Source organism: Cibotium barometz, chromosome 31, assembly GCF_041138505.1.
Source record: "Cibotium barometz isolate CiBa-2024 chromosome 31, ASM4113850v1, whole genome shotgun sequence".
NCBI classification, from domain to species: Eukaryota; Viridiplantae; Streptophyta; class Polypodiopsida; order Cyatheales; family Cibotiaceae; genus Cibotium; species Cibotium barometz.
The window spans coordinates 10610842-10635784 of NC_141076.1; the positions used below are offsets into that span (position 1 = coordinate 10610842).

Below are 24943 nucleotides of genomic sequence, written 5' to 3' on the forward strand. Positions count from 1 at the left end.
TTCCTCTCCTTGTAAGATTGCATTCCAATAGTGCTGTTCCCCCTTTTTTCCTGATCTGTGTCTTCCTGCTGAATCGATTGGTCTCGATGGCAGAATCAAGCAAGTATTATGTCAAGAGAGCTCTTTCTCCTGAACCTAAAAGACAATCAAGGGAATCTCTGCCCCCCATAGCTCCTTCATCTGAAGATGCTTCTTATGTGTTTGACATGTTGAATGAGGATTTTCAACAAAGTAGAAGAGAATGGACACTACCTGCTCCGGAACTCACTTACAAGATGAAGTTACCTTCTCTTGTGCATCCTCTGAAGAAGCTCTCTCAAACTGCAGTCATCATCTTTTTTCCAGGTAAAATACCCTCGGCTAATGATGTGGGACAATGGGTGAATTCTCTCCTAGGTGGATGCTATGTAGAAGGAGTCTATTTTGCCTCCAGAGGATTTTATGAAGTTCATCTCTTGGATGTACTGACAAAACAAAAGATGCTGGAAATGTCCCCTTTATTTTTTGGTCGTCAAATGGTGCACGTCATGCCCTGGTCTCCTAACAAGGATTATCAGAATCTCATCAAACATCACTGCCCTGTATGGGTTGAAGTTGTTGATTTCCCAGATTATATGAGAACAGAGCTTCCAGGCTTAGCGATGACTTTGGGACAAGTGATTTGTCCCCCTCGTCCCACAGGTAACAAAAATCGTTTTTGCATTTTATGGGATACTGATAGACCAACCCCCTCTTCTATTGCAGTTGAGATTGAGGGTGTTAATTTGGGAAAGAAATATTTCACTTTGAAATGGGGCATTTTTGCCGGGGCTTGTTTCTCTTGTCACAAGTTCGGGCATCTAGCTTCGGAGTGTCCCTCAATCCTTCATCCGCCTCCTCCAGCTGCCATTCCTCCACCATCTAATAAAGGAGGTCAAAAGACTTATGTGGAAAAGATTGAAGCTAAAGGAGCAAAGCCTTCACTTCCTACAGGGAACCAAGCCAATTTAGCCCAAAATAAGGATAAAGGAAAAAGCAAGCTAGTGGAAAATATTTCATCTTCTCACGAGGGTTGGCAGAATGCAAAGAAGACGGTGCCTCTCAAACAAAGACCTCTCCAATCTCGCAATTGGGATGCTTCTGCTCCATCTCCTGGCCAACCTTCTACCTCTTCGGACAGCCCCATCTCAAAAGCATGGGTCAATGCAGTTAAGAAGGGTATTCCACTTTGTGAAGAAGATGATTTAGTCAGGGAATTGGATTTTGAGGGTCAGCAAGACCCTGTGGCAATGGCAGAGGCTTGATGCCTCCCTTTCTCTTTGAGGATTGCTCATCTCTTGTACATATTTTCATGCGTGCTTCTCTTAAATGTTTTTCTTATAATATACAGGGCCTCTGTAATCAGCACAAATGGAGACTCCTATGGCATTATATAAACAATACTCATCCTGATGTGGTGTGTCTGCAAGAGCATAATCAGCATTCTTTTGCTGGCCAGCATGGGTTCTTTTCAGGCTACGATATATTTTATGCAGGATCTGGACATTTCTCTGGGCTGTGCATTTTAGCCAGACATGATCTGCAGCCATGTGTAGCTTTTAATGATCCTTATGGCCGATGGATGATTATCCAATGCATGATCAATGGAGAGATTTTTGAAATAGGCTCCTTGTATGCTTATCAAATTTCAGCTTCCAGAGCTCAAATGTGGGACTCCATTAACCAATATCCTTGGTCTTCAAATGCTCTACTTTGTGGTGATTTTAATAATTCCCCTCACTGGAAAGACAATACCGCACATAAATCCCATATGATTCCCTCTGAAATCCAGCGATGGGAACATATGAATTCTTCTCTTCATACTGCAGATTTATGGACAGCAATTCACCCTTCGGTTTTGGGATTCACATATCATCATAATGCTTTTACAGAATATTGGGCCAGGCTTGATAGATGGTATCTTATTCATGCTCAGCAATATGATGATTATACATGTCAAATGTGGACTGATTATTCTCAACAACTATCTGATCATACTCCACTCTGGCTCAATCTTTCTTTTGGTATGCCTCTGGATGACATTCAGCTCTCTTTAGTCAGACACTTGCAGGTTAATCAATTATATCTTTCTCATGAAAAATTCCAGCAAATGATCAGATTGGCTTGTAAGCCATTGTTAGCTCATGCTCGGGAGGATCTGGATTTTGCTTGGAACTCCTTTGTACATCGTATTCAAAATGTCATGAAGGAATATGGAAGATGGTACATGGCAGAAACTAGACATCATATCCAGTGGGCAAAATCATACAAGCAGTCCTTGGTACAGATTAGCCATCAAAGGTCTCTTTCTGCTTCTGAACAGAATTCATTGTCTTGTGCTTCTTCCATAATTGATGCTAATGATAAACGCAAGCTTTCCAAATGGCAGACAAGGGCTAGAGTTAAACCTATGCTGGATAAGGGCTGCTCCTCGAAATCTTTCTTTCGAAATTTACACACGTGCAGACAAAGTCAATCTATCATGAGAGTCAGGAAATCGGATGGTCTTTGGACCCAGTCTCTATCTCAGTTAGAAAAACAATGCCTGGATCATTTTCGGCTTCTTTTTTCTCTACCATCTTCTTCTACATCTCAGGCTGCATTGGCTCGGAGCAAATTTATTGAGCTTGTTTCTCCTATTGTTTCTTTGCAAAAAGCTTCAATGCTGGAAATGTCCTTTTTGGATACAGAATTGGATGAAGCCCTCAAGCATTTGGGTAAACATAAATCCCCAGGTTGGGATGGTTTGACAGTTGAATTTTTTGTAGCTTTCTGGGCTGAATTGAAGGGTCCAATCTTGAAGCTCGTTAATGTAGCCTGGCAGCATCAACATCTTCCCTCAGCTTGGAAACATGGTCTGGTTAAGCTTCTGCCCAAAAAACCTCTGTGTGAAACAATGGATGACTGGAGGCCTATCACTTTGATGCCTGTTATATATAAACTTATTGCTAAAATGCTGGTACACCGGATAAAGGATATCCTTCATGATGGACTTCATCCCAGGCAATATGGTTTTGTTCCAAGAAGGCATATACATGATAATATCTCCAATACTCTCATTGCAATGGAATATGCAAAATACTCTACTCAAGATGTCTTGGTCATGCAGGTGGATGTGGCAAAGGCATTTGATACGGTGCAGTGGGATTATGTTTCTCAAATCATGTCTAAACTTGGTTTTGGGCCAAAGCTAGTTAATGTCATATACTGGCTTTACTCAGATTCCACTGCTCAATGCTTTATAGGGAAACATTTATCTGAGTCTTGGACTCTAGAACGATCAGTTCGACAGGGATGCCCTCTCAGTGCTCTGTTCTATGCTATTGCTTCGCATCCTTTGCTTCTTTACATGGATCATCTGGTTGATACTAGACAGTTAGAGGGGCTTCAGATTTTTGGTTCACGGCCTTTCATTGCACAGGCTTATGCAGATGATTCATTCTTCATGCCAAAGAACAGTCCTGTGGAGCTTCGTCTATTGATGGATACTCTTTCAGATTTTGGGTTGGCAGCTGGTTTAAAGATTAATTTTCAGAAATCGAAACTTTTACCTCTCAAGCATTGTGATTGGCATGCTATCTTGTGGCCTGGCCAGATTATTTATCCGGAAAGCATAGTAAGACACTTGGGCTATCCCATTGGCTGGAAAATCAGAAATAAGCAACAAATATCTTGGGTGCTAAACAAAATTAAGGACAAATTAGAATATTGGAAGATCTCCACTTGGCCATTACATGTACGGCTTCGAATTGTTCAGTCCATTGTTCTGGCTTATGTCCAATTCTACCTTCCTCTATTACATTGGTCATCTCGAGATCTTTCTTCTTTTATGTCTCAAGCCATGGAAATTTTTTGGAAAACTAAGCTTCATAAAAAAGCTTTAAGGCTGCTCAAAATGGACCTGCTTTGCTCTCCAAAAATGCATGGTGGTTTGAATATTATAAACATCAAATTTCATGTGCTGGCAAGAAAGATCACTATGCTCAAAACCTTCTTTCAGCAAGAACAGCCGTGGTCTATCATGTTGGCTATTCTGTGTGGTAGTATGCGCACAAATGCTTATGGTTGCTGGTTGGTTGATCCATCGGAAGTAGTGCTTGGCAAATTTCAAGGTAAAATCCCTGGTTGTCCATTTTCTACTTCCTTGATTCAGGATTGGAAGAAAGTGCTCTCCCGCATCAAATGGTCTCCCCATCCTGCTTCTATAGCTTCCTCGCTTCGAATGGAAAGCATACATTGGAGTGCTGTTTTTTACTCTCCCCTTGCTATACAACAACCAATCAGAGCTTACAATCTTATGAAATTGGGCATCCGCTTCATTGATGATGTAGTGGATACTACAGGGCAAATTCTTTCTTTTCCGGCAGCTTGCCAACAATACAATCTTGGGATGCATCATAGATCTATATGGAAAGTTATTGCAGATCTCTTACACCCTTTCATTCCGATTCCAACATTGGATGTAAGAGACAGGCTTCAAGATTGGCATCTTCAGTCTTCAGGCTCAAGATTATCCTCTCAATCTTTGCATCAGTTGACTTCTATACAGGCTTATCGATTGATATTACCCCCTCCGTGGATTGCTCAACATGCTAATTCTCTTTGGCATCTGGATAAGTCTTTAGCTTGGTGGAAAGCAAAACTGACTTTGATATGGAAGTTGAAAATGCCACTGAAACAGAGACTGTTTCTCTGGAGATGCATTGTTGGTATTTTTCCAGTGGGAGTGAAATTGGCTCAAAGAAGGATTGCCTCTCCTTTTTGTCCAAGATGTCATCATACTACTGAGAGTGTTCCTCATTTATTGTGGTCTTGTTCATGTTCCAGAATCCTTCTAGACAAGATCTCCTATTTTTTATCTCTCAGATTTCCTGCACACAGATTCTACAAGTTTTTCTGGATGTTTGGCACCTTATCAGCTGCATTGTCACAGTATTCTCTTTTCTTCCATTGGATCAGATATTGGGCCTTGTGGACCCTCTGGCTACAGCGAAATTATACATATCTGAATTCACCCCTTCAGCAGCCTTATGAGTTCTTCCGAGCCTCGTTGCGGCAGTCTTTATATGATGCCGTGCATGAGGGAGATTTGGATGTTTCTTGTGTTCAGCTTTTCTTTTACTGTTTCTGATAGATAGGGCATAGGCTCTTTTCTTGAGCACTGCCCTGCTCTTGCATAGAACTTTTTTACTGCTGTTTTTTGAGTTATAGGGTTTAGACATCCTCCTGATGCCTAACCCTTTTGTACATTCATGATATAATGCATTTTCAACTAGTTTTACCAAAAAAAAAAAGTGTGTGTGTGTGTGGGAGCATATATTGATACCAAGTTCTACACCCACTATTGGGCACTGATGAACGTTAGTGGGGATTTTGTAGTATGTAGTCCATACTATGCATGATGGAGTTGATGGTTTATTGTCTTGTGGATGACTACCATGAGGTTATAAATTGCACTTTCTTATAAGGTGAATTTGGGCATGTTCCCATATTCATCTAGGTATATCGTTATGCTATATTAGCGGACATGCAAATTTCACATTGTGAAGTTTTCGTCCAAGTTTCATCTAGTTGATATTGTGTTAATTCTTTCTATCTTTAGTGGTGCATATGCCCTATCAACTACCTTGTTGTTGTAGTAATTCTTTATATTTGTTATGATTCTTAGTGCTAGGCTTCATTATGGCTGAGTCTTCCCTGCATCTCTGGAGCTTTGAGAGAAACTTAGTACACAGACCTTTGTATGAATGTATGCTCTTAGGTGTGTGCGTGCGTGGGGTGTGTGTGTGTGTGGGAGCATATATTGATACCAAGTTCTACAGCCCATATTGGGCACTGATGACATTAGTGGGGATGTTGTAGTATCTAGTCCATACTATGCATGATGGAGTTGATGGTTTATGGGCTTGTGGATGACTACCATGAGGTTATAAACTGCACTTTCTTATAAGGTGAATTTGGGCATGTTCTTGGATTCTTATAGGTATATATAGTCTTGACTCACTGTTATTGGATCTCTCTAGGCAAGAGATCAACCGCCGTATCCACCTTGATTTGATAGGCTCTGTACGAGCTGCACATGGATAACCCCAACAAAACTCAAGCTCTACAAAGAGACTTTCTACGAGTTTCTGATGATGGAATCATTATGTGCCCTAGATACCTTTAAACATGTCACATGCCATGCGTATCACCATTCGCCAGGTTAGTATCGGTTTACGAGTTGAGTCCAGCAAAGCAGAGGGCATCCATTGAGAAGAACGAATATGCAGGGTATGCACGATCTGGGAAGTGGAGAGAGACACGATTCATGTGCTATTCCACTATCTTTTTCGGGATTGATTTGACCCTTTTCATGGGTGATGCATAATGCAGATCAATGATGCTTAGGTATGTTACATGTATCAACTGGAGCTCCGTTGTCATCAAGAAGCCCTGCTCATAAAGTTCACAGGTTGTCACAGCCAGCGGGATGCTTCTTAGACCTGCATTACAGACTGCCTCAGCCTGCGACAGAGGAGGCCACTCAAGCCCCACATGGACAGAGTGATTATATGATTAAAGAGGCCATCAACATTGCATTGGTGGTCGATATCCTTGATGGGCCCCTCCCCCTACTAGGGGGTTAGCTCCATAGGTTTGGGCTCAGATTTGACATTCCCAGCTCATAGCTCTTGTCTTTGTTTTCTTTTGTACCATGATGAGATTACATGGACACTATTGTATCACTTTTGGTCTCATAGACCCACTGGGTCTTTTGAAGACGTTTAATATAACTTTCTTTCTCTCTCACATGATGATCATTGTATCAGCCTTACTTTCAGAGAGCTATGTTATTTGTACTTGTTTTGTTTTCCTTTGCCATGATAAGACATACCGTGGATAGCATTGTATCACTTTGGTATCATAGACCCATTGGGTCTTTAGAAGACTTTTAATATAACTCTCTCTCTCTCTCTCTCTCTCTCTCTCACACACACACACACACACACACACACACACACATGGCGCACGCTTGTTTTTAAGTTTGCTTTATTCTATGTGGAGGGTTGTAATGTGTCTTTAGTCTTGGATTGATCTTTTTTTAAAACCGTGTTGTATTCAGTGACTATTCAACGTGCAATTTTATCTGCCTTGAGCATTGATGGAAATTGATTTCTCTATGGGACAGGTTGCAAATGCACTTTACTACAATGCAGGGCTTACTTTAAATATTTTACAAAACTTGGGGGCCACAACTGAGATCTTCCAAGCTTGGTTACAACTTCTCTATAAGGCAAAAAAAAGTGGCAAACCTGTGCATTTTCGGAGGTACCATTTTTTTTTTTTGGGGGGGGGGGGGAGTTGGGTTGTTCCATCCTAGCAATTACATTCATCTTCACTTACCAACTTGAAAGTTATCTGTCTTGATTGTTAATCCTTAAATGATCCATAATCTGAGCAATGGCATGTAGGGAGCATGACAAGAAGGTGTGCATTCTGGGCTTAGCATCTCTGCTTCCTTTGCCAGCTGAGGCTCTGCCTCAGGAGCTGCAGTTGGGCCTTGATCAGGTGTTCAAGGTGGTGCTTAAGCTGCTTGTAGCCTACAAAGAACAGCTGGCAGGTAGGGGCATACATCATAAACTCTATTATTTTGTTCGAGCATTATTCAACCCTTTCTGTTTGTTCGGCTTCCTTATTAGGTGGTTTCCTTGTTGTAGAGTCCGCAAGGAAAGGTGACGATTCGGATGAGGATGGAGAACTTGAAGAACTTGTTTCTGATGAAGAGGACGACTGGTCCAAGGACCCCGGGGATGAGGATGAGGAAGGTGAAGAAGTGAACAGCCGTAAGCTTCAGAAGCTAGCTGCGCAGGTGCTAGATGGCCATGAAAGCTTGCCTTTCTATTTTTCATGTGGTATTTTGAATTAAATTTTAACTTTTGGTGGCATGTGGATGTTTTGTTTAGGCAAATGCATTCCACAGGCGAGCTGAGGATGAGGATGATAGTGATGACGAGTTTACAGATGATGAGGAGTTTCAAGCACCTATTGATAATGTAGATCCTTTCATATTCTTCACTGATGTGATGAAAGGTTAGTGTTTTTTTTCCCTCACATCTAGCCGTAAGTGCTAAACGCAGCTTCTGATGTACCAAATTTTAATACTCTACACATAAATGCATCAGCCTGCTGCATGCTGAGAATGAAATAAGTATATGAGAGGAGGGGGCAGGGTATTTAGATAATAGCCCCTCTGCTGCAGCCCAGGCCCCAATCACAGATCCGATGAGGCCAACTGCGTCCTTCCTGTGTAGCAGCTCGATCACTCTTTCTTGGTGGGTAGGTTGGCCCTGGTTTGGCCTGCTACTTGGCCAGTGGGTTGTTTGGCCCTGGTCGTCCTGTTACTTGGCCAGTCGGTTACTGTTTGGCCTGCTATTTGGCGAGGGTGCCTGCTACTTGGCCAGTAGGTTGGCATAGCTGAATCGAGCCATATTTACCAAAAAACCAGTTTCTTTCTCATGAAACTTTGAAATCTCAAAACTTAACCGAATTTACAAAACTCGGACAAACTAAGGAAGCCTCAAAGTTCCTTGTTGCTATATCTTCAAAGTCGCTTGAAATTAACTTATATCACTTCTATATTTAATTGAGTCTAACTAAAAACAAGGAGCTGGTGCAAAATTGCAAATTTTTTGAGGTGCAAGAGCCCAATCTGAAAAACATGTGTAAAATCTAGTACTATTTTGAAATGCCTACAGAGGGAACCTTGAAAGTTTTTTGAGAAACTCTGAAATTTTGCAGCGCCTTTGTAATCACACCTCCTTGCTCACAGTTTGTCCCTGTATAGCCATTTTTATCTTCGTTTCATTGTTCTTCAGCCAAGGCTTGTGGGATGTAGATCATGGTTGAGCATGTATGTATATAATGTATGCGTGTATGTAGATGCACAGTTATGTGTACAAACTATAGCTATACATGTATGTATATATGTGCATATGTTTGAGTCGTAATATAAGGAGTTTTTTTTTTAAAATTCAAGGTTTTGAAATCTAATGAAATCTCACATGGGTTTTTTCCACTAAACATTTCTGGTAACCATGAGTGCACACTGTCGCACGCCCAAGGACATTCTCCAGCTCCTAATGTCTATATCAGGGTTGCAGGCTGCTCAATGCCTGTAGCTCCAAGCAACCCTTTTGCTTGCTGCCCACTGATGCTTAGCCCAATTTGCCGAGTATGGGCTTCATTGTTCCAGATCTATGTTCTGAGTCTGACGTTTGTCCTCAAAATTTTCATTGGAGTTTCATTTGGTGTGAATGGAGGTTTTCCATGGATCCATGCTGCGGACTTTCGTATTCACATGGAGGAGGGTTTTTTTTCTTCTTCCAACAAAAATTCCTTTTATTAGTTGAAAATGCATCTTCTCAATTGCAGACTATAACCCTCAACAATTCCTTTTATTAGTTGAAAATGCATCTTCTCAATTGCAGACTATAACCCTCAACAAAGGAGGTACAAACTAAAAGAACAAGGTCAAAAAACCAAAGACAAAAGAAAGGGGAGGCTTCTTTTCTGGCTGGTTCTTCTTGGAGGGAGGCCACATTGGAAGGGGAGCAGAGAAGAGCCATTTTTTTTTTTGCGAAACTTGTACATATTGCTGCTACCATGAGTGCCCAAGGCTATTCATGTGCAAGAAAAGTATGTAGCAACGTTGCTTTTCTTGCCAATACATGATAATGAATATTAAGAACATTCAGCCCACCATGCATTTTGGGCGGACAGACCCTCTCAAAACTTAAAAGACTCAACACTTTTTTACGATGCTTTGTCTTCGACAATACCTCCATTGTCTGCGATATAAAACCAACAATCTGTGTTTTTGACCATATCAGAAGCGGCAATCATATACAAGCTTAAATTAAAGCTTCTATTTCGTGAAAATCCCATGTGAGATCTAGCTCATGTGGAACAAAAGATGAAATTCTTAACCACAACAAGTTCATTGGATAAAACCCTCAATCTCCAATCTTTCCTTGAGTCAATGCCCTTGGAAAGTTGGATGAACTTGAACTTTGTGAGTTAGTCCTAGTTAAATTACTTATCATATCAGGATTTGGTAAAATATTAGTGCCTACTAGGGGATAACGAAACATACTTCCATGTTCACCAAATCTCGTAACTCTTAGGTATTTCAATATGTAAGTATATACAAGCATCCTCATCTCGGGTAGTAGTCCCCAAAGAATGGTCTTGTCAGGCCAAAACCATATCTTGTACAAAAACTCTAATAGAATGGCTAGAATTAGCTGCAATCTCTTGTATTTCAACAAGGAAGTCCAAGGTACAACTAGATTCATAGCTTTTTAAGTTCTAAGTTCCAAGGTATCTGAGCTAATACCCATACCAAAACATAACCTAACGATTGGGCACTGATGACGTTAGTGGGGATGTCGTAGTATTTAGTCCATACTATGCATAATGGAGTTGATAGTTATATAGTCTTGTGGGTTGACTACCATGAGCATATAACATGCACGTTCCTAAAAGGTGAATTAGGGCATGTTCTTGCATTCATCTAGGTATATATATATATAGCCTAACTATTACCAATAGTCATATGCTATTGTCAAGGATTCTCGCGACAATGATCTCCTGAACACTGGACCCTTGAAATTGAACTTGAAATATCACCCTACATATTTTAAGGATGGATACGCTTGCTAGAAAACACACTAGGCGGTATGGCTTGCTACTTGGAACAGGCTACTTCGCTTTGCTAGAAAACGCACAGTGTGTGCTTGCTAGAAAAACTTCGAACTGCATGTGCTTCTACCTGCAGCGTGTAAAAGCTTATACTCAGGTTAAAGCTCACAAGCCAAAGGGAAGACATAGAACAAACTACCATAGTGAGTTTCCTTTTTTTTTTTAAAGAAAGTTTTTTTTGAAAAATGATGAGGATTTTTCGCTTAGAAGTTAGAGAGCAAAGCTAGTCCTAAATCCTTTATAAAGCTCTAGCTAACAGTTTAATCAAACGGTAATTGGGTTTAGAGCCGTTAGAGACTTAAATATTAGTGCCAAGTTACCACCAACTTATTACAATTCTCTAATTAAAGCGGCAATAACGTGAGCTGGTTGTTGTAATGGTTCACACTCTAGAGTCTAGAGTCCTTTAGAATGTACACTCTGAAGTCTAATCACTACCAACTTCAGTCTAGTGCCACCAAATTATTAGAAACTTCAAACTTCCAACTTTTCAATGTGATTGTACACTATTTTGATAATATTAAAGTTAGATTTAGAAGGGTATTTTTTATAGTATCCCTTCTATTGAGAATTCTTAAAATATCTTACCTTTCCATGGAAGGTGGTCTCATCTCTAGGTTGCATTTCTTTCGCAAGGATAATATTTTGGAGCCTTATCTAAAGGGTAAAATGCCTCAAGAAGGGTTTCGAAGGCTTCAAATTTGAGGCCTAGTAGCTATTGTACCCAATGCACTGGTTGTGAACCGACTCCGCGTGTACCTATTTTAGTCATGTGCATGTACTTGTTTGTGTACTTGCACCAGGGAGGCTTGAGCCACAGTCTCTACGAGGGTGTGAACTAGGCTCCAATATGAGAGCGCCTATTCATTTGTGGTCTCAGAACGACAATTTCGTGTTCACTTCCCTCTAGGTGTATGAGATTGGTGACTAGGCAACTTTGACTCTTTCGATGAGTCTGATATCGACAATCTACTCCAACACACTCTTGTTTGGGTAACTTGTCTTCATATCTGCATTTGCATTGGATTATCTGGCTCGAAAGCCATTGGAACTTTGTATAGATAAAATACTCCAATAATACACTTTAGTATTGAGGGGGGGAGGTCGGCTCGTTTGTGGCCCCAGTGATTGTGTATGTGTAGTGCTTGTCTTTTGCAGATTATCTTGTGCCTTGATGTATCTTGCAATGGTTTTGTGCATTGTGGCTATTATAATTTAAGTGTTGACGCGTGTATTGTTCACGAGACGGTGCCCAAGGACGTTCACACCTAGCCGGTGTAGTTACACTTAGGCCATAGCCCTAGCCATGCTAACCTTAGCCCCTCTCATTGCAAATCCACCAATGCCCCCACTTGCTTTACCATGGCTGCTCAATGGCTGCCTTCTGCAGGTCACCTACGGACCACCAAATTCGCTCCTTTAGCGCCTCTTTATGGGCGCCATGGCTGTCCTTTGTTGCACACAAAGACCACCCATCACCTAGCTTCTCTCTGTTGAGATAACAAGCCTATGGGTACCTTGTCTCATGATTTCAACATGGACAAAAATGCAGCCCCAAAGGATATCAAGATTACGTTTCATGCTTGAGACATAACCAAGGGTGAAAAGCCAGGGTTTCTGTCCTCACGACCCTATGTTTTTCTCTGGACAATATGCAGGTGTGCACAGGGACATGGTGGACAGTGTGAATGGCATCAGATTGGAGTTAAAAAAGGAAACCCATGTGTGGACAACCCCAAGTGTGAAGGGGGCAAAGAGATTGGAGCATCAGATTGGAGTTAAAAAAGGAAACCCATGTGTGGACAACCCCAAGTGTGAAGGGGGCAAAGAGATTTAAACTCAAAAGGTTGGCGGGCAGAAAGGAGGCGCCTATCTATTGATGAAGGTGTGCTTTTCCGCTTAGGAGGGCTGCTCAGCTGGTTACACAGGCGGCCAACGCTGAGTTCTAGTTTTTTCTGGGAAAAACAGCTACAGGCGGGTCTGAGAAGCTGAATAGCTTTGGCTTTTTGGAAAGGGCAGCAGGTGGGCTGTGCTACAGAAGTTGGAGGCACAGCTGAATAGCTCCACAGGCATGCTTTTGGGAGAGTAAAGGGCTGGCTGCTGTGCTATGCTACAGAACAGAGACACAAGCCTTCTTTCTCTCTCTCTCTCTCTCTCTCTCTCTCTCTCTCTCAATCTCTCTAGCTCTTGGAGGATGCGCTTCTTTCTCTCTCTTGCTTTTTGGGAGAAAACGGGGCTGGCGGCCTGTTTTTGGGCACTTTTCTGTGTGTGCAAAAGTTGAGGGATGAACAGTAGGAGGAGGGCTGAAGCTGCGGCACATGCTCCTTTCTCTCTCTCTCGCTTGGTGCACAGGAGGGCTGGACTGCAGGCGCTCAGGGCTGCGTGCTCTTCTCCTGGGTGGCCAGGGGGCTGGTTTCTCTGGACATGAAGGCGGACAGGGGCTGGTTTTTCATGAACATAGACATCATGTCGATGGCGTTCAACTGATGGAACTTTCAGCTTCTCTTTACTTTGGTTCACGACTGTTTTGAGATCAATTCGAGGACAGTTTATGGGCTGTTTTTGGTTGGCTGCAAATTCAGCTATGTGTTTGGGTTTCCGGCTGCAAGTAGAGGTCACTTGGATGTGTTTCTTGGCATGGGAGCGATGCAAGCTCGCATGGCTGCGTGCTCATGGAGCAGATTGTTTTCTTCCTGCTAGAAAGGAACAAAGGGACCTACAGCTATGGGCATCTCTATGTTTCCAGATGTTTCATGAGGGAACAGGTAACTAGATGTATGCCGTTGTTGGCACTGTTGTTGAATGGTGCTGTGAATGGTTCTGTATGAAAACAGGACAAAAGTTTCAAAGGGAAACATGCCTAAGGGTTTCACGTGGAATCAGGTCGTAGGTTTCTCGAGGAAACATGTTTATGGTTCTCCAGGAGATAGGTCACATGCAGGCAGCGGTCACCGAAGCGGACACATGTTTGGTACAGCCTTGCTACTACTGATTGGACAGGGGACAGGGAATCCATGACAGAGATGGATAGTATCCTTGGAAGGTAGAGAGGGAGTGTACAGGTGTGTCTACTGTACGGTATGTTGTGCGGTTATGCGAGTTCTCTTATGAGAGACAGTTTGGGAGTCTGTGTTGTGGTGCAGAAGCACTGGATGTGTCAGGGTGTGATGCTGTTCATAGGGTGAGAGGCTATGGATGGTTGTGGCAGCCCTGATCATGGGAGAAAGCTTTTGTATGCATGACTCAATGTGTGAGAGTCTTTTGATGTGAACAATGGTTGGACTTGTTTGTGGATGCCGAGTGGATATGAAGCCATGATGCAGGATCTTTGCAGGCTTTAGGAGTTCTACTGTGACGGCTGAGTTTTTAGCCTTATTGTAATCAAAGCTCTTATAATCAATTAAAGAAATACCGCAAGGGGCGCCACTGCGTTTTGGGGCCAATCGGTGTCCGTGTACTGTTTGCAGGAGCACTCTAGCTCCCCCTGTTTGTTTTCCTTTTCTTGTTCCTCAAAGGTATTGAAGTGTTTTGTGTGCGAGTGTTTGTTTCACACCGCCCTTTGGTTTCGTCTGAAGGCCGAGGCCGGTTTACAGTTTCATGGCCAAAAGACCTGTTGTCCAGCCTACACCATAGGTGCTTTTCTCCGTCCCTTATTCCTTGCAGATCCATGCATGGAACTCCTTTTCTACTTGCCTCCCTTCACATCCTTGCAGAGAAAGCAATTGGCTTTTTTGCCAAAACAGCCCACATATTCTACATCCTTCATGCCTTGTGTTCTAGCACTTGTTAGATCCATGCTCTGATACCACTGTAAGGTCTACACAAACCACGCCCAAGGATCATGTGACCTAGAACCCAAACCTTAACGAGGTTTCATAGACTACTGCGATAGATCGTGGCTAGCGACTCACCACCCAACCATAGGTTCAGTCCCCTGAGCCCGAGGTTTGATTGCCGCGAGCTTGCTTGGTACCAATGGCCCCAACCTAGTGTCCCATACCACTAGGCTGAACCACCTTTGCCGTAGCTACAAGGCCATGAGGTCTTGCACGTCTTGGTAGCCCTCCTATCTATAGCGTGGATACCTCATAGCTCATAAGTTCCCCCAAGGTATGTATTCGGCCTTCCCTTAGGGCATGTTCATGGCCACTTATATAGCAATAACTTGGCTATTATTGGTCCTTGCTTTATTTATAAGCTTTCCTGCTTTATTTAGCCATTAATAGCCCTACGCTATTAATTTTAAGCTCTTAGCCAATCTAGAGCTCATACTACTAGCAACCTTAGTCCACGTGTGAACCCTCCAAGTCTTGCCCCTAACGTGGGCTAGTCCATGTCCCTAGCCCTAACCTAGGCGTGTTGGGATGTAACAAGTGCCATGGGGCATCTATTGAAAAGATTCAATTTGTTGGCAAGTTGGGGAGGGTGAGGAGCCAACCTAGATACCACATGACTTGTACCAGTGGATCTCAGTGCGTAAAGCTAAGGAAATTTTCTCCATGTCTAGCACAAAGCCTTGCAGGTTTCCTTCCTCTCCTGAGAGATAGGCGGCTATATCATTTGCAAACTCAGAGTCTAGTAGCTCCTCCTTAGATCTGACGGGGAGTCGAAGACCTTGTAGTCTGGTTTTGTGGGGGGACAAAAAACCGCGCATGGCCTCTGCAACAAAAAGGAAGAGCAAGGGAGTAAGCAAACACCCTTGGTGGTGAACTGATATGGAAATTGGGAATTCGGCCCCTTTGGCCCCGAATGAGGACGTGGGTGTCCATGACGATGATCTCATTGAAGGCGGTCAAAACCATCCTCCATGAGGTCTCCATGGACGAAGGAAGAGGGGAACCATAAGGGTCTCCCTTGTCGTGAGGCAAGGGACAAAGACCTTCGAAGCCTCGGCTCTTCACATGAGAAAGGGAAACTCAAAATACACTGCAGACTTGGGAGACCACCTGTTTCGCATGTGGTGCTATAAAACCCTCTCTCTCGCTCCCTGAATCTAGGGGGTGAGGGGACCGGTTGAGAGAGGCCCTCTGTAGAAATCCCCTGCAGTTGATCCCTGTCCGAAAGTGAGGGCTCCCCAAATCTCCTCCATTTGCGTGCTGATTTTGGTGTCCTAAATGAGGCTCTCTGGGATGCAAATACTCCATTGCCGCTCTGGTCTCTAGGGGTCCTCTAGGTGAAGGAAAACAGAGGCATGGTCTGACAATGTGGTGTTTGCAATGATGCCAATCATGCCTCCCCGGCTACAAGACTAGTCATCCACATAAAATCTGTCACAGTGGGAGGTTTGGCTTGTGCATCCTCTTTGAGACCTAGAAAAATGGAGGCTCCCGTGGATGCGTCCAAACTCCGGTAGTTGTTAGGGGTCATGTCCTGTTGGATAGGTGTCATCTCCATATGGTGTCACACTAGTGGCACACTCTTTAGCCTCTAGGCATTTTTGGGATTTATAGCATTCATTTCCATTTTTTCCTATTTTTCTAATGAAGTTGGCTAGTGGTTCATTGATGAGTTCTTGAGTACATTGTCTCTTCTCTCATCTCTTCTTTCTCACATGGTATCAGAGCAAGGTGGTGGCGCACATAGAGCCTCCTTATCCTTCTTCCTCTCTACCTCTAGTCCTCTTCAACAACCCCGCTTTCTATTGCATTTTTTCATCCTTGATTATATGCTAAACGGATGCGTTTTTTAGGATTGTGTCCGTGCGGCCTACTGGAATCATCGTGGTCTACAACTTTGCAGAAGAAAGTTTTCGCAAATTCCTCACCGTTTTTGAGTTATTCTTCGCAGACTGTCTGCATGCAGAATTTCTGCTTGCGTTTTTTGCAGAAGCCCTTACTCATCATCCTTGCACTCATTCAATGATGCAAGAGGCTTCAAACCAGCCCCTTACTATCCTCTACAAGTGTGTTTTTTAAAGCACTTCAATCTGAGTTCTACAACTCTACTTGCGGTGAAAACATGGCCAACTAGTTTTCCCTACATGCGGTAGCGTTTTTTTGGAGGCTTCTTGTGGAGAGATTTCTTGGCTGCGTTTTCATCATCAACTTCAGTCCTCTTCATGGTGTTTTGAGGTACATATTCATCCTCTTTTCTACACCTTTCTACCGGCTGAAAATTCCACTTTGCTACACACTTTGTGTTTGCGTTTTTGTGGACAATCAACTCCTCCATACTCCTTCTACCTAAGGCTACATTCTCAGCCCTCTTTTGGTGGTTTCTACGGAGTCTATTGGTTCATATATCGGCTGCGTTTTGTGGCTGCGTTTTTGCACTATCTTTGTGCATATTTTGGAGATACTTCCTTGGTGGACAGCCCATCTATTGGCTGCGTTTTTTGGAGGCACGACACTTCTTCCCTTGTGTTTTCCCACCCTCCACTCCCTATGGGATCTCGGAAGTCCTCTACTCCAAAAGACAAAGGCAAACTTGAAGATACTATGGATCCTACATCTCCTATGACGGTTGGACCGGCAACTACTACAATGGAAGTTGATGCAATTCCTTCTTCGGTAGGTGCTTCTACTTTCTCTTTTCCGTCATATCCATTACCTTCTACGGATCCATACACTCTTTCTTCTTTGTCCTTTATGCCTTCCTATCCACATACTTCTATGCCCTCTATGGTATATCCCCCTACATCATCGATGCCTTTTATGGCAACTTCATCTACTATGATTCCTTCTTCTACTACTTCCACTACTACTCCTCTCCCCACTCAATCATATCAGCCCTTTAACCCATTCACTCAATCTTTGAGCCTTCCAAGTCTTTCCGATTCACAAAAGCTTACTCCAAACAACTACCACAATTGGTCCTTGTTTATGCAACTTCTTTTGGAAAGCGCCGGGGTGTGGTCTATAATCACTTCTCCTCATATGGTGCCTTCTCAATATCAAACCTATATGGATGCACGGACCAAAGCTTTACTTGTGCATGGCATGTCTACATCGGTTGTGTCTCAATTTCTCTCTACAAGGAGTACGGCTCAACAATTATGGCACGCTATACAAATGCAATATGGAAGACTTTCAACGGTTAAGATGGCTAAGTTGGAAGAAGATTTGGATAAGCTTTCTATCTCCGAATCCGACAACATAGTGGAGAAGCTTGGAGAATTCAATCGAATCAAGCGGCAACTTGAAGAGTTTGGTACATTGGTAGCAATCTGGTCCACAAGCTACTTGGTAAATTGCCTTCTTCTTTTGAATCGTTCAAAGATAACATCTTTCTTCGAGTTCCTTTCCCTTGACTATGGGTCTTCTTCATGATAAGTGCCTTACTCGCAAGCAAAACAAAAAGGACTCGGCTTTTGTAAGCCAAGGCAAGGGCAAAGGCAAAGGCAAGGGGAATGATCAACGCAAAGGCTCTAATTCCAATGCTAAAGATTCTTCAACCAAAGGCGACAAGGACACATCAAAGGATTCTTCCAAGGAGTGCACTTTTTGTGGTCGTAGTGGCCATACGGAGGATCGTTGTTTTGCTAAGAAGGCGGCATCCAAGAAGGTAAAAGCTGAACTTGAATCCAAATCTAAGGGTTCTTCTACATCAACATCTTCTCACGACAAAAACAAAGACAAGAAGGAAGACGGTAACGCCAAGATTGCATATGTTGCTATGTCGTCTACTTCTTCATGTGACACATCACTTGTGGTAATCAAAGATCTTGATACGTATACTGCGGATGCCGATAGTGGTGCTACCTCTCACGTGACGAATAGTTCTTTCTTATTGGAAAACTATAAGTCTATCTCTTCATCAGTACACATTGGTGATGCTTCGTCTCTCCCTGTGATTGGTATTGGTGATGTTTCTTTTGGAGATGCTATCTTACATGATGTTTTGCATGTGCCTAAGATGTCTGCCAAATTATTTTCTATCTCTAAGGCTACTTCTAAAGGTCTTGGGGTTTACTTTGATGATGAAGTGACTGAAATCATTGATAGACAGTCACTTTCCTGTGTGGCACATGGTTATCAAAATGCTGGGCTTTATCATATAAGCTCTTTTACAGCACAGTTGCCACCACATGAGTCTCATCTTCATCAATTATTTGCTTCTCCTAAAGCACTTGTTTCTAATGAAGAAAGTGATCTATGGCATTTCCGCTTTGGCCATGTTCCTCTTGCTACTTTGCAACATCTTGTCTCACATGACATGGTTACAGGTCTACCAAAGCTTCAGAAACCTCGCCATCATATTTATTCTTCTTGTGCTCAAGGAAAGCAACATCGGGCTTCTTTTCCAAAGGAGGCTACTCATAGGGCCACACGCATACTTGAGCTTATTCATGCTGATCTTGCAGGACCTATGGAAGTACAATCGCTTGGTGGATCCAAGTATTATATGCTTCTTGTGGATGACTTCTCTCGCAAATCATGGGTTTATTTCTTACCTAAGAAGTTTGATGCTCTTTCTCAAATTCTAAATCACCTTGGCTGTTCATCTACTCCGACACTCATCTACTCAGATTCACAGAGTGCTATTGCTTTAGCCAAAAATCCAGTTATTCGAGGACGATCCAAACACATTGATGTTCATTTTCATTTTGTTCGTGATTGGATTTCTGAAGGTCACATTCAGCTTGAGTATTGTCCTACCAAAGATAATGTTGCTGATTTGTTTACTAAGCCTCTTCCTCGACCTACCTTGGATTATCTTCTTCAACGCGTTGGCGTTGGTCCTCCCATCTGGACCTGAAGAGGAGGTGTTGGATAGGTGTCATCTCCAGATGGTGTCACACTAGTGGCACACTCTTTAGCCTCTAGGCATTTTTGTGATTTATAGCATTCATTTCCATTTTTTCCTATTTACATACATTTTTGGGTAGAGGAAAGGGTGGAGGAACTTTCCTATATATATGAGGCATTGTAGTTCATTTCTAATGAAGTTGGCTAGTGGTTCATTGATGAGTTCTTGAGTACATTGTCTCTTCTCTCATCTCTTCTTTCTCACATGTCCTCTCATGGTGAGTATAACTCCTCCCAAGCCGATTACTTGGCCCCCAAGATAGTATCCAATCCTCGCCCCTATCTATCCTCTAGGTCTTCTCTATGATGTTGAAGCCCCATCCCGTACACCAGAAATCTACCTTGGGAAGCTCGTGCCACACATGTATTGTGAACCTTTTCCGCCCCGCCCCCTTGTTGGGGGCATAAATGTTGAGGAGACCCACACGGTCCTCCCCAACCCTGATGATCATCCACTGGGCTCGCCCATGTACAATGGTGTTGGAGTTCAGCATGCTCACTGACTAAGATGCATGCACTCCCTTGGTTCCCCTCAAGACCAAAGGTGGGTGACCAAAAGGTGTGGCTACATCTTGGCAAGGCTTTCCTGCTTCTACGGGTGCGTCCTGCTGAGAGATGGAGCATCCTTAACGAATAGGATGCCCATGGAGCCTCCTACTAGGGCTCTCTACAGCTCCTACGATGAACCCCTCTCCTAGTGAGGGAATCAAACTCCACTTGAGAGTAGATGTGCCCAAGAAAATGAATGTTGGCCAGACTCACCAATTAGGGCTGCATGGAGGAAATCTTGACTCTGATCGCATGTTGGGCGGCTCCCTACAATCTTGCAAAGCAGTGAAGAGGGCATGAGGGAGGAGACTGTAGATACCAAAGAGCTGGATTTCCGCTTCTGAGAATAGGCAAGGGGTGGGGGCCTCGGTCAGGGATGACGGAGCGGCTCCCATGGAGCGGGTGAAGAGCAGAGAAGCGGACTGTCAGGGAGTGAAAAGCTGCCCGAGCGTTAAACTTGTTGGGGTGGGAGCATGAGAAAAGGGGGGGGGGGGGTGTTCGGCTGCAGGGCGGTGCAGGGCAGAAGGAAGTTGATGGCGGACAGCAACAGAGGGAGAAGAAAGGCGAGCACCAGTAGAGGGAGAAGATGGCGGATAGCAGCAGAGCGGGAAAAAATATAAATAAAGAACTCAGAGAAGAGGCAGACAGCAGCAGGCAAGGACAGCTCACGGCAGGGAAGAGGCAGAGGCAGCAGGAAAAGGAAGAGTTAAAGGGTAGGGAGGGGTGCGACAGAGGGGTGTGCACAGTAGAAAGGGGGCGGCAACGAGATCGAGGGAGGAAGGAGGCAGAGAGCAAAGGGGGAGGTAATGGCGAGGGAGGGAAGTCAAAGGAGAAGGCAAGGACAAGGGAGAAGGCAAAGGAGGCAGGTGTGCAAGTGGGGGGAGCTCCAGCCCATTTTTTTTCTCTCCCTTCTATTCGCTTAAACCTTAAAATTGAAGGACGGGAAAGCTCCCTCGCTCTAGATGATTGAGCCACAAGCTATTCGCCGATCAAAGAGATTATAGGAGCTGAAGATTCAAGAGGGCATAGTGACGTGGTGTTTCTGTTTTGGTTTTTGTCCTGGAAATATCCATATCCGTATCTGTATCCCTCAACTATGATAGGCAGGGAGAGAAGAGCGCATTGCGATGGAGGACATGATTTGCAGACTATGCTCTCTGAGGTTGAGACGGAGGAGCATTACATTTAAAGATGCCCAATGTATCAGGAGATTCGTAGAAGATTCCACTGTCTGCTGTCAGGGAGGGGGCTTTCCCAATATCTAGGATCATTGACTTCCCAGACCAGCGTTTTCTTGTGTCTCTACTTGATTGAGCTACTTAGGCAAAGAGATCTTCTTTCTTAAGAGGGCAAAGCCCAGGTCCAGGATACCTCACAGCCACCCCACCCATCATGAGTTTCTCCCAGGTGACTCAGGAGGGTTGCACAAGACTGACCTTGAGGGCCACTGGTGGATCCGAGTGACCCTCCTTACAGGAAGAGACGGCTCACACAATTGGGACTTGCACCACCATGACTTTCAGGAGTCACCCTGGGCTGTGAGCACATCAGTTGTACTGCACTAGACGCCCATGGCCTTCTGGCCTGAATGCCGCAGCTCCTAAGCAGAGGGATGCCCCTTTACGAGCGATGGATATAGAGAACTTACATAAGGTCATGAATGGATTGATGATGATGAGGGTGTCTCTATTTATCTCATTGGCGAGAGGCTACCTTGTCCTTTCACAAGTTCACTTTGTATGCACATTATTATCTTGTTCACCCACATGATCACTGTTGTATAGGTTGCTAGTCTGTTCATTGTTCATTTTTTTTTTCCATTTTCCATAACTCAGTCATTCCGTAAGAGTTATTGTAACACTTTTTTGGTCTCATAGACCCTTAGGGTCTTCCGAATACATCAACGTAATTTCTTCTTCTTCTTCTTCTTCTATCTTTTGCTGGCATAGTGGTGGCATTAGTAAGCATGGTGATGGGTCTGATAGTGCGTTGGTGATGTTTGCTAGAGCAAGATGCAAGTGTCCAAGAGTCTATTCGTTGCATTTTAAGGTTTGTGTTTATTAAGTTAGTAAGCTGTGGTTTAAGAACGTGCATGTTGGAAGGTGAAGGCTTATCTATCCCAGCTGACCCTTTGACGTGTTCTTACATCAACGTAATTTCTTCTTCTTCTTCTTCTTCTATCTTTTGCTGGCATAGTGGTGGCATTAGTAAGCATGGCGATGGGTCTGATAGTGCGTTGGTGATGTTTGCTAGAGCAAGATGCAAGTGTCCAAGAGTCTATTCGTTGCATTTTAAGGTTTGTGTTTATTAAGTTAGTAAGCTGTGGTTTAAGAACGTGCATGTTGGAAGGTGAAGGCTTATCTATCCCAGCTGACCCTTTGACGTGTTCTTACTCTGGCTTCACGTAATTTCTTGGATGGCACCATCAGAAGCAAGTTTATGGATCGTTCCATCATGGACTTAACGTCAAAATATTCTTCTTCTTTTTTTGGCAGGCATGTCCATCTCAGACCCTGCAAGATTTCAGGTCCTATCGCATTCTCTAGACTTCCAGCATCAGGCTATGGCTCATGGTATCACACAACACGCGGAAGAAAGAAGAAAAACACTTGAGAAAGAGTCTGCTGCAAAAGCTGCCACTCAAAGTCTGCAACAATGAGGTCATTTACTTAACAGCAGCCACTAGTTTTGGAGAGTAAGTGGCTATACGTTCTAGGCATTTTTTAGCTTCAAAATTCTTTCAATTGATTGAGCCAGCCATCTGGGTTCTTCTCATCCATCTCTAAAGCATTTCTCCTTCACTTCTCTAAGCCCATTGGTGGGGTTTTGAGACTTTAAAAGGAGCCAGTTGAGTCCCTGTAAAAGCCTACTTATTTTACTGGCTGAGATTTTGATTTTGTGTAGCTTTCTGATGAGCAGCAATAATTGCTGGCTTTTGTAATCAGTGAATTGTATTATGAATACTGCAATCCCACTGAGAATGTCTTCTTATATGGATCCAATTTACATGGCTGTAAAATAGTGGCTCTAAATTGCCATTTGTGGTATGAAAGGACGCTGCAGAAAAGTGTATCATCTCTCTCTCTCTCTCTCTCTCTCTCTCTCTCTCTCTCTCTTTGGTGCAATGGTTTGTGCATCAAGCTCTAAAGGAACTTGCAAGAGTTACAGGTTGGAATCCTTGCCATGCCCTCCATGTAGGCTGTTTCATGGATCATATATGTTTCGCTGTGACTAGTGCCGTGATGTCAGAAATTCCCATCATCACATCATCATCTCTTCATGGGCCAGCTCCTGGTGTTATTACTACACAGGGTCCATGTTAAGGCAGGCAAAGAGGTTCCAGCCATGAGTGAGAATGGAGAGCTTTAAATATGCAAAGTATTTGACGTGCATGAGGTTGAGACCAAGGAGCATGCCATTCTTGAATGCCATGTATACTATGAGATGAGAGGCCTGCTTTATTGCAGGGAAAGCAGTAAAAGTTCAAGTAATTGCTTTAAAGTATTGGACACTGCAAAGCTAGAGAGCCAGCGATGAGGAGATGCAAGAAACCGGATCAAAGCATCTGTAGAGACCCTGGCCACAGATTTTTCATTGTGCCATCCAGACAGCTAGCTGCTGCTATACACCCTCCAACAACACGCACAATGTATCAGAGGCACAGAATTCAGATCAAAGCACTTATAGAGAGACTGCAGCCACAAAGAGTTTCCATTGTGACCTCCAGGCAATTGGCTGCTGCTAGAATCCTCAGAGGATATGCATTATGCATTAAGAGGCCCAAATCTCAGAAAATGAGATACCCCCAGATGATGCTACACCTAGAGACGTTCCTCAAGGATGGATGACCAAAGGCCTAAAACAGGTATATATTGTGGAGTTTTACAGCAGCTCCCTCCACATAAATTTTGCCAGAAGCACCAGCAAAACGGCAAACTGGAGTCGACTGCAAATGGACTGCTGAAAAAAGGGCAAAAAAGAACAAGCCAAAATGGCCACAAAGGTGGAAAAGATCAGCCAAGAAGCCAACCTTGTTTTGACAATGGAGAAGACTGCAACTCTCACAACAGCTGCGTCTTTAGAGGCAGAGAACCATTTCCCCCTTCAAGGTGAGCAAGCCCCCTTGATTCTTCAGTTGCACTTTCTTGCCAGTGGGTACGAGTGACATGCCTACATCTTCCCTATGCAAACAAGGGGAAGAGAGGTGGGATATGCAAACAAGAATAAATTCCCTGGAAAAGACAACAGAAGAATGGAACGGAGGCCCAAAAGGCCAATGTAAGAGAGTTGCAGCAGCAAGTACTAGATTACACTTGACAATTGGCTGTCATACAAGCTAAAACTGCTCAGCATAGCAAAAGTGAATCTAACAAATCAGATGATGCATTGGTTCTTGAAGGGTGAAGGAAAATGTGGCCAATCATAATCCTGGGCTGAGGCTGTAAAAGAAAAAGCATATACAACGATAACCCCCCAATCAGTGGCCAAGGAAATGCATGACATCATGAAAGAACACAAGACATAGTAGGAAAAAATAATACTTTTGCATGGGGAACACCTGAGGATGCTATTATCATATGGACTCATTCACATCAAAAGTGCAAGGGATAATACATGATGCAGAGTATTACAATCATGGGAGCCGACATGATGAGAAAGACATAAGAAGGTGGCTGTAGAATCCCATTTTTTGTGCAGTTATTATACCCCCGTGCGACGTGCCACTTGTGCAATAGTGCAGTCTTGTTGTAGGGAATCCCTTTCTATATGGCAGAGAATTTGGCCCCAAAGTAGCAAGCATAAAAAGGCAGCGTCTAGCCAAGAAAAGGAAGGGTCAGCATGCAATTCCTGGAAAAAATAAAGAGAATCAAGAAGAATACGGACTG

The 24943-nt window shown here is 43.5% G+C and overlaps 1 protein-coding gene across 1 annotated transcript in view; it reads left to right on the forward strand.

Annotated features, from left to right (window-relative positions):
- Positions 1-23129, forward strand: part of LOC147620506 (importin beta-like SAD2) — a 161355-nt gene extending 138226 nt beyond the window's left edge. The window contains exons 18-22 of the mRNA XM_086824734.1: positions 7190-7329; positions 7473-7621; positions 7719-7870; positions 7965-8091; positions 22553-23129. Of these exons, the coding sequence (XP_086680860.1) occupies positions 7190-7329; positions 7473-7621; positions 7719-7870; positions 7965-8091; positions 22553-22716 (732 nt within the window). The 3' untranslated portion in view covers positions 22717-23129. The remainder of the gene's footprint in view (positions 1-7189; positions 7330-7472; positions 7622-7718; positions 7871-7964; positions 8092-22552) is intronic.
- Positions 23130-24943: the final 1814 nt, after the last annotated feature.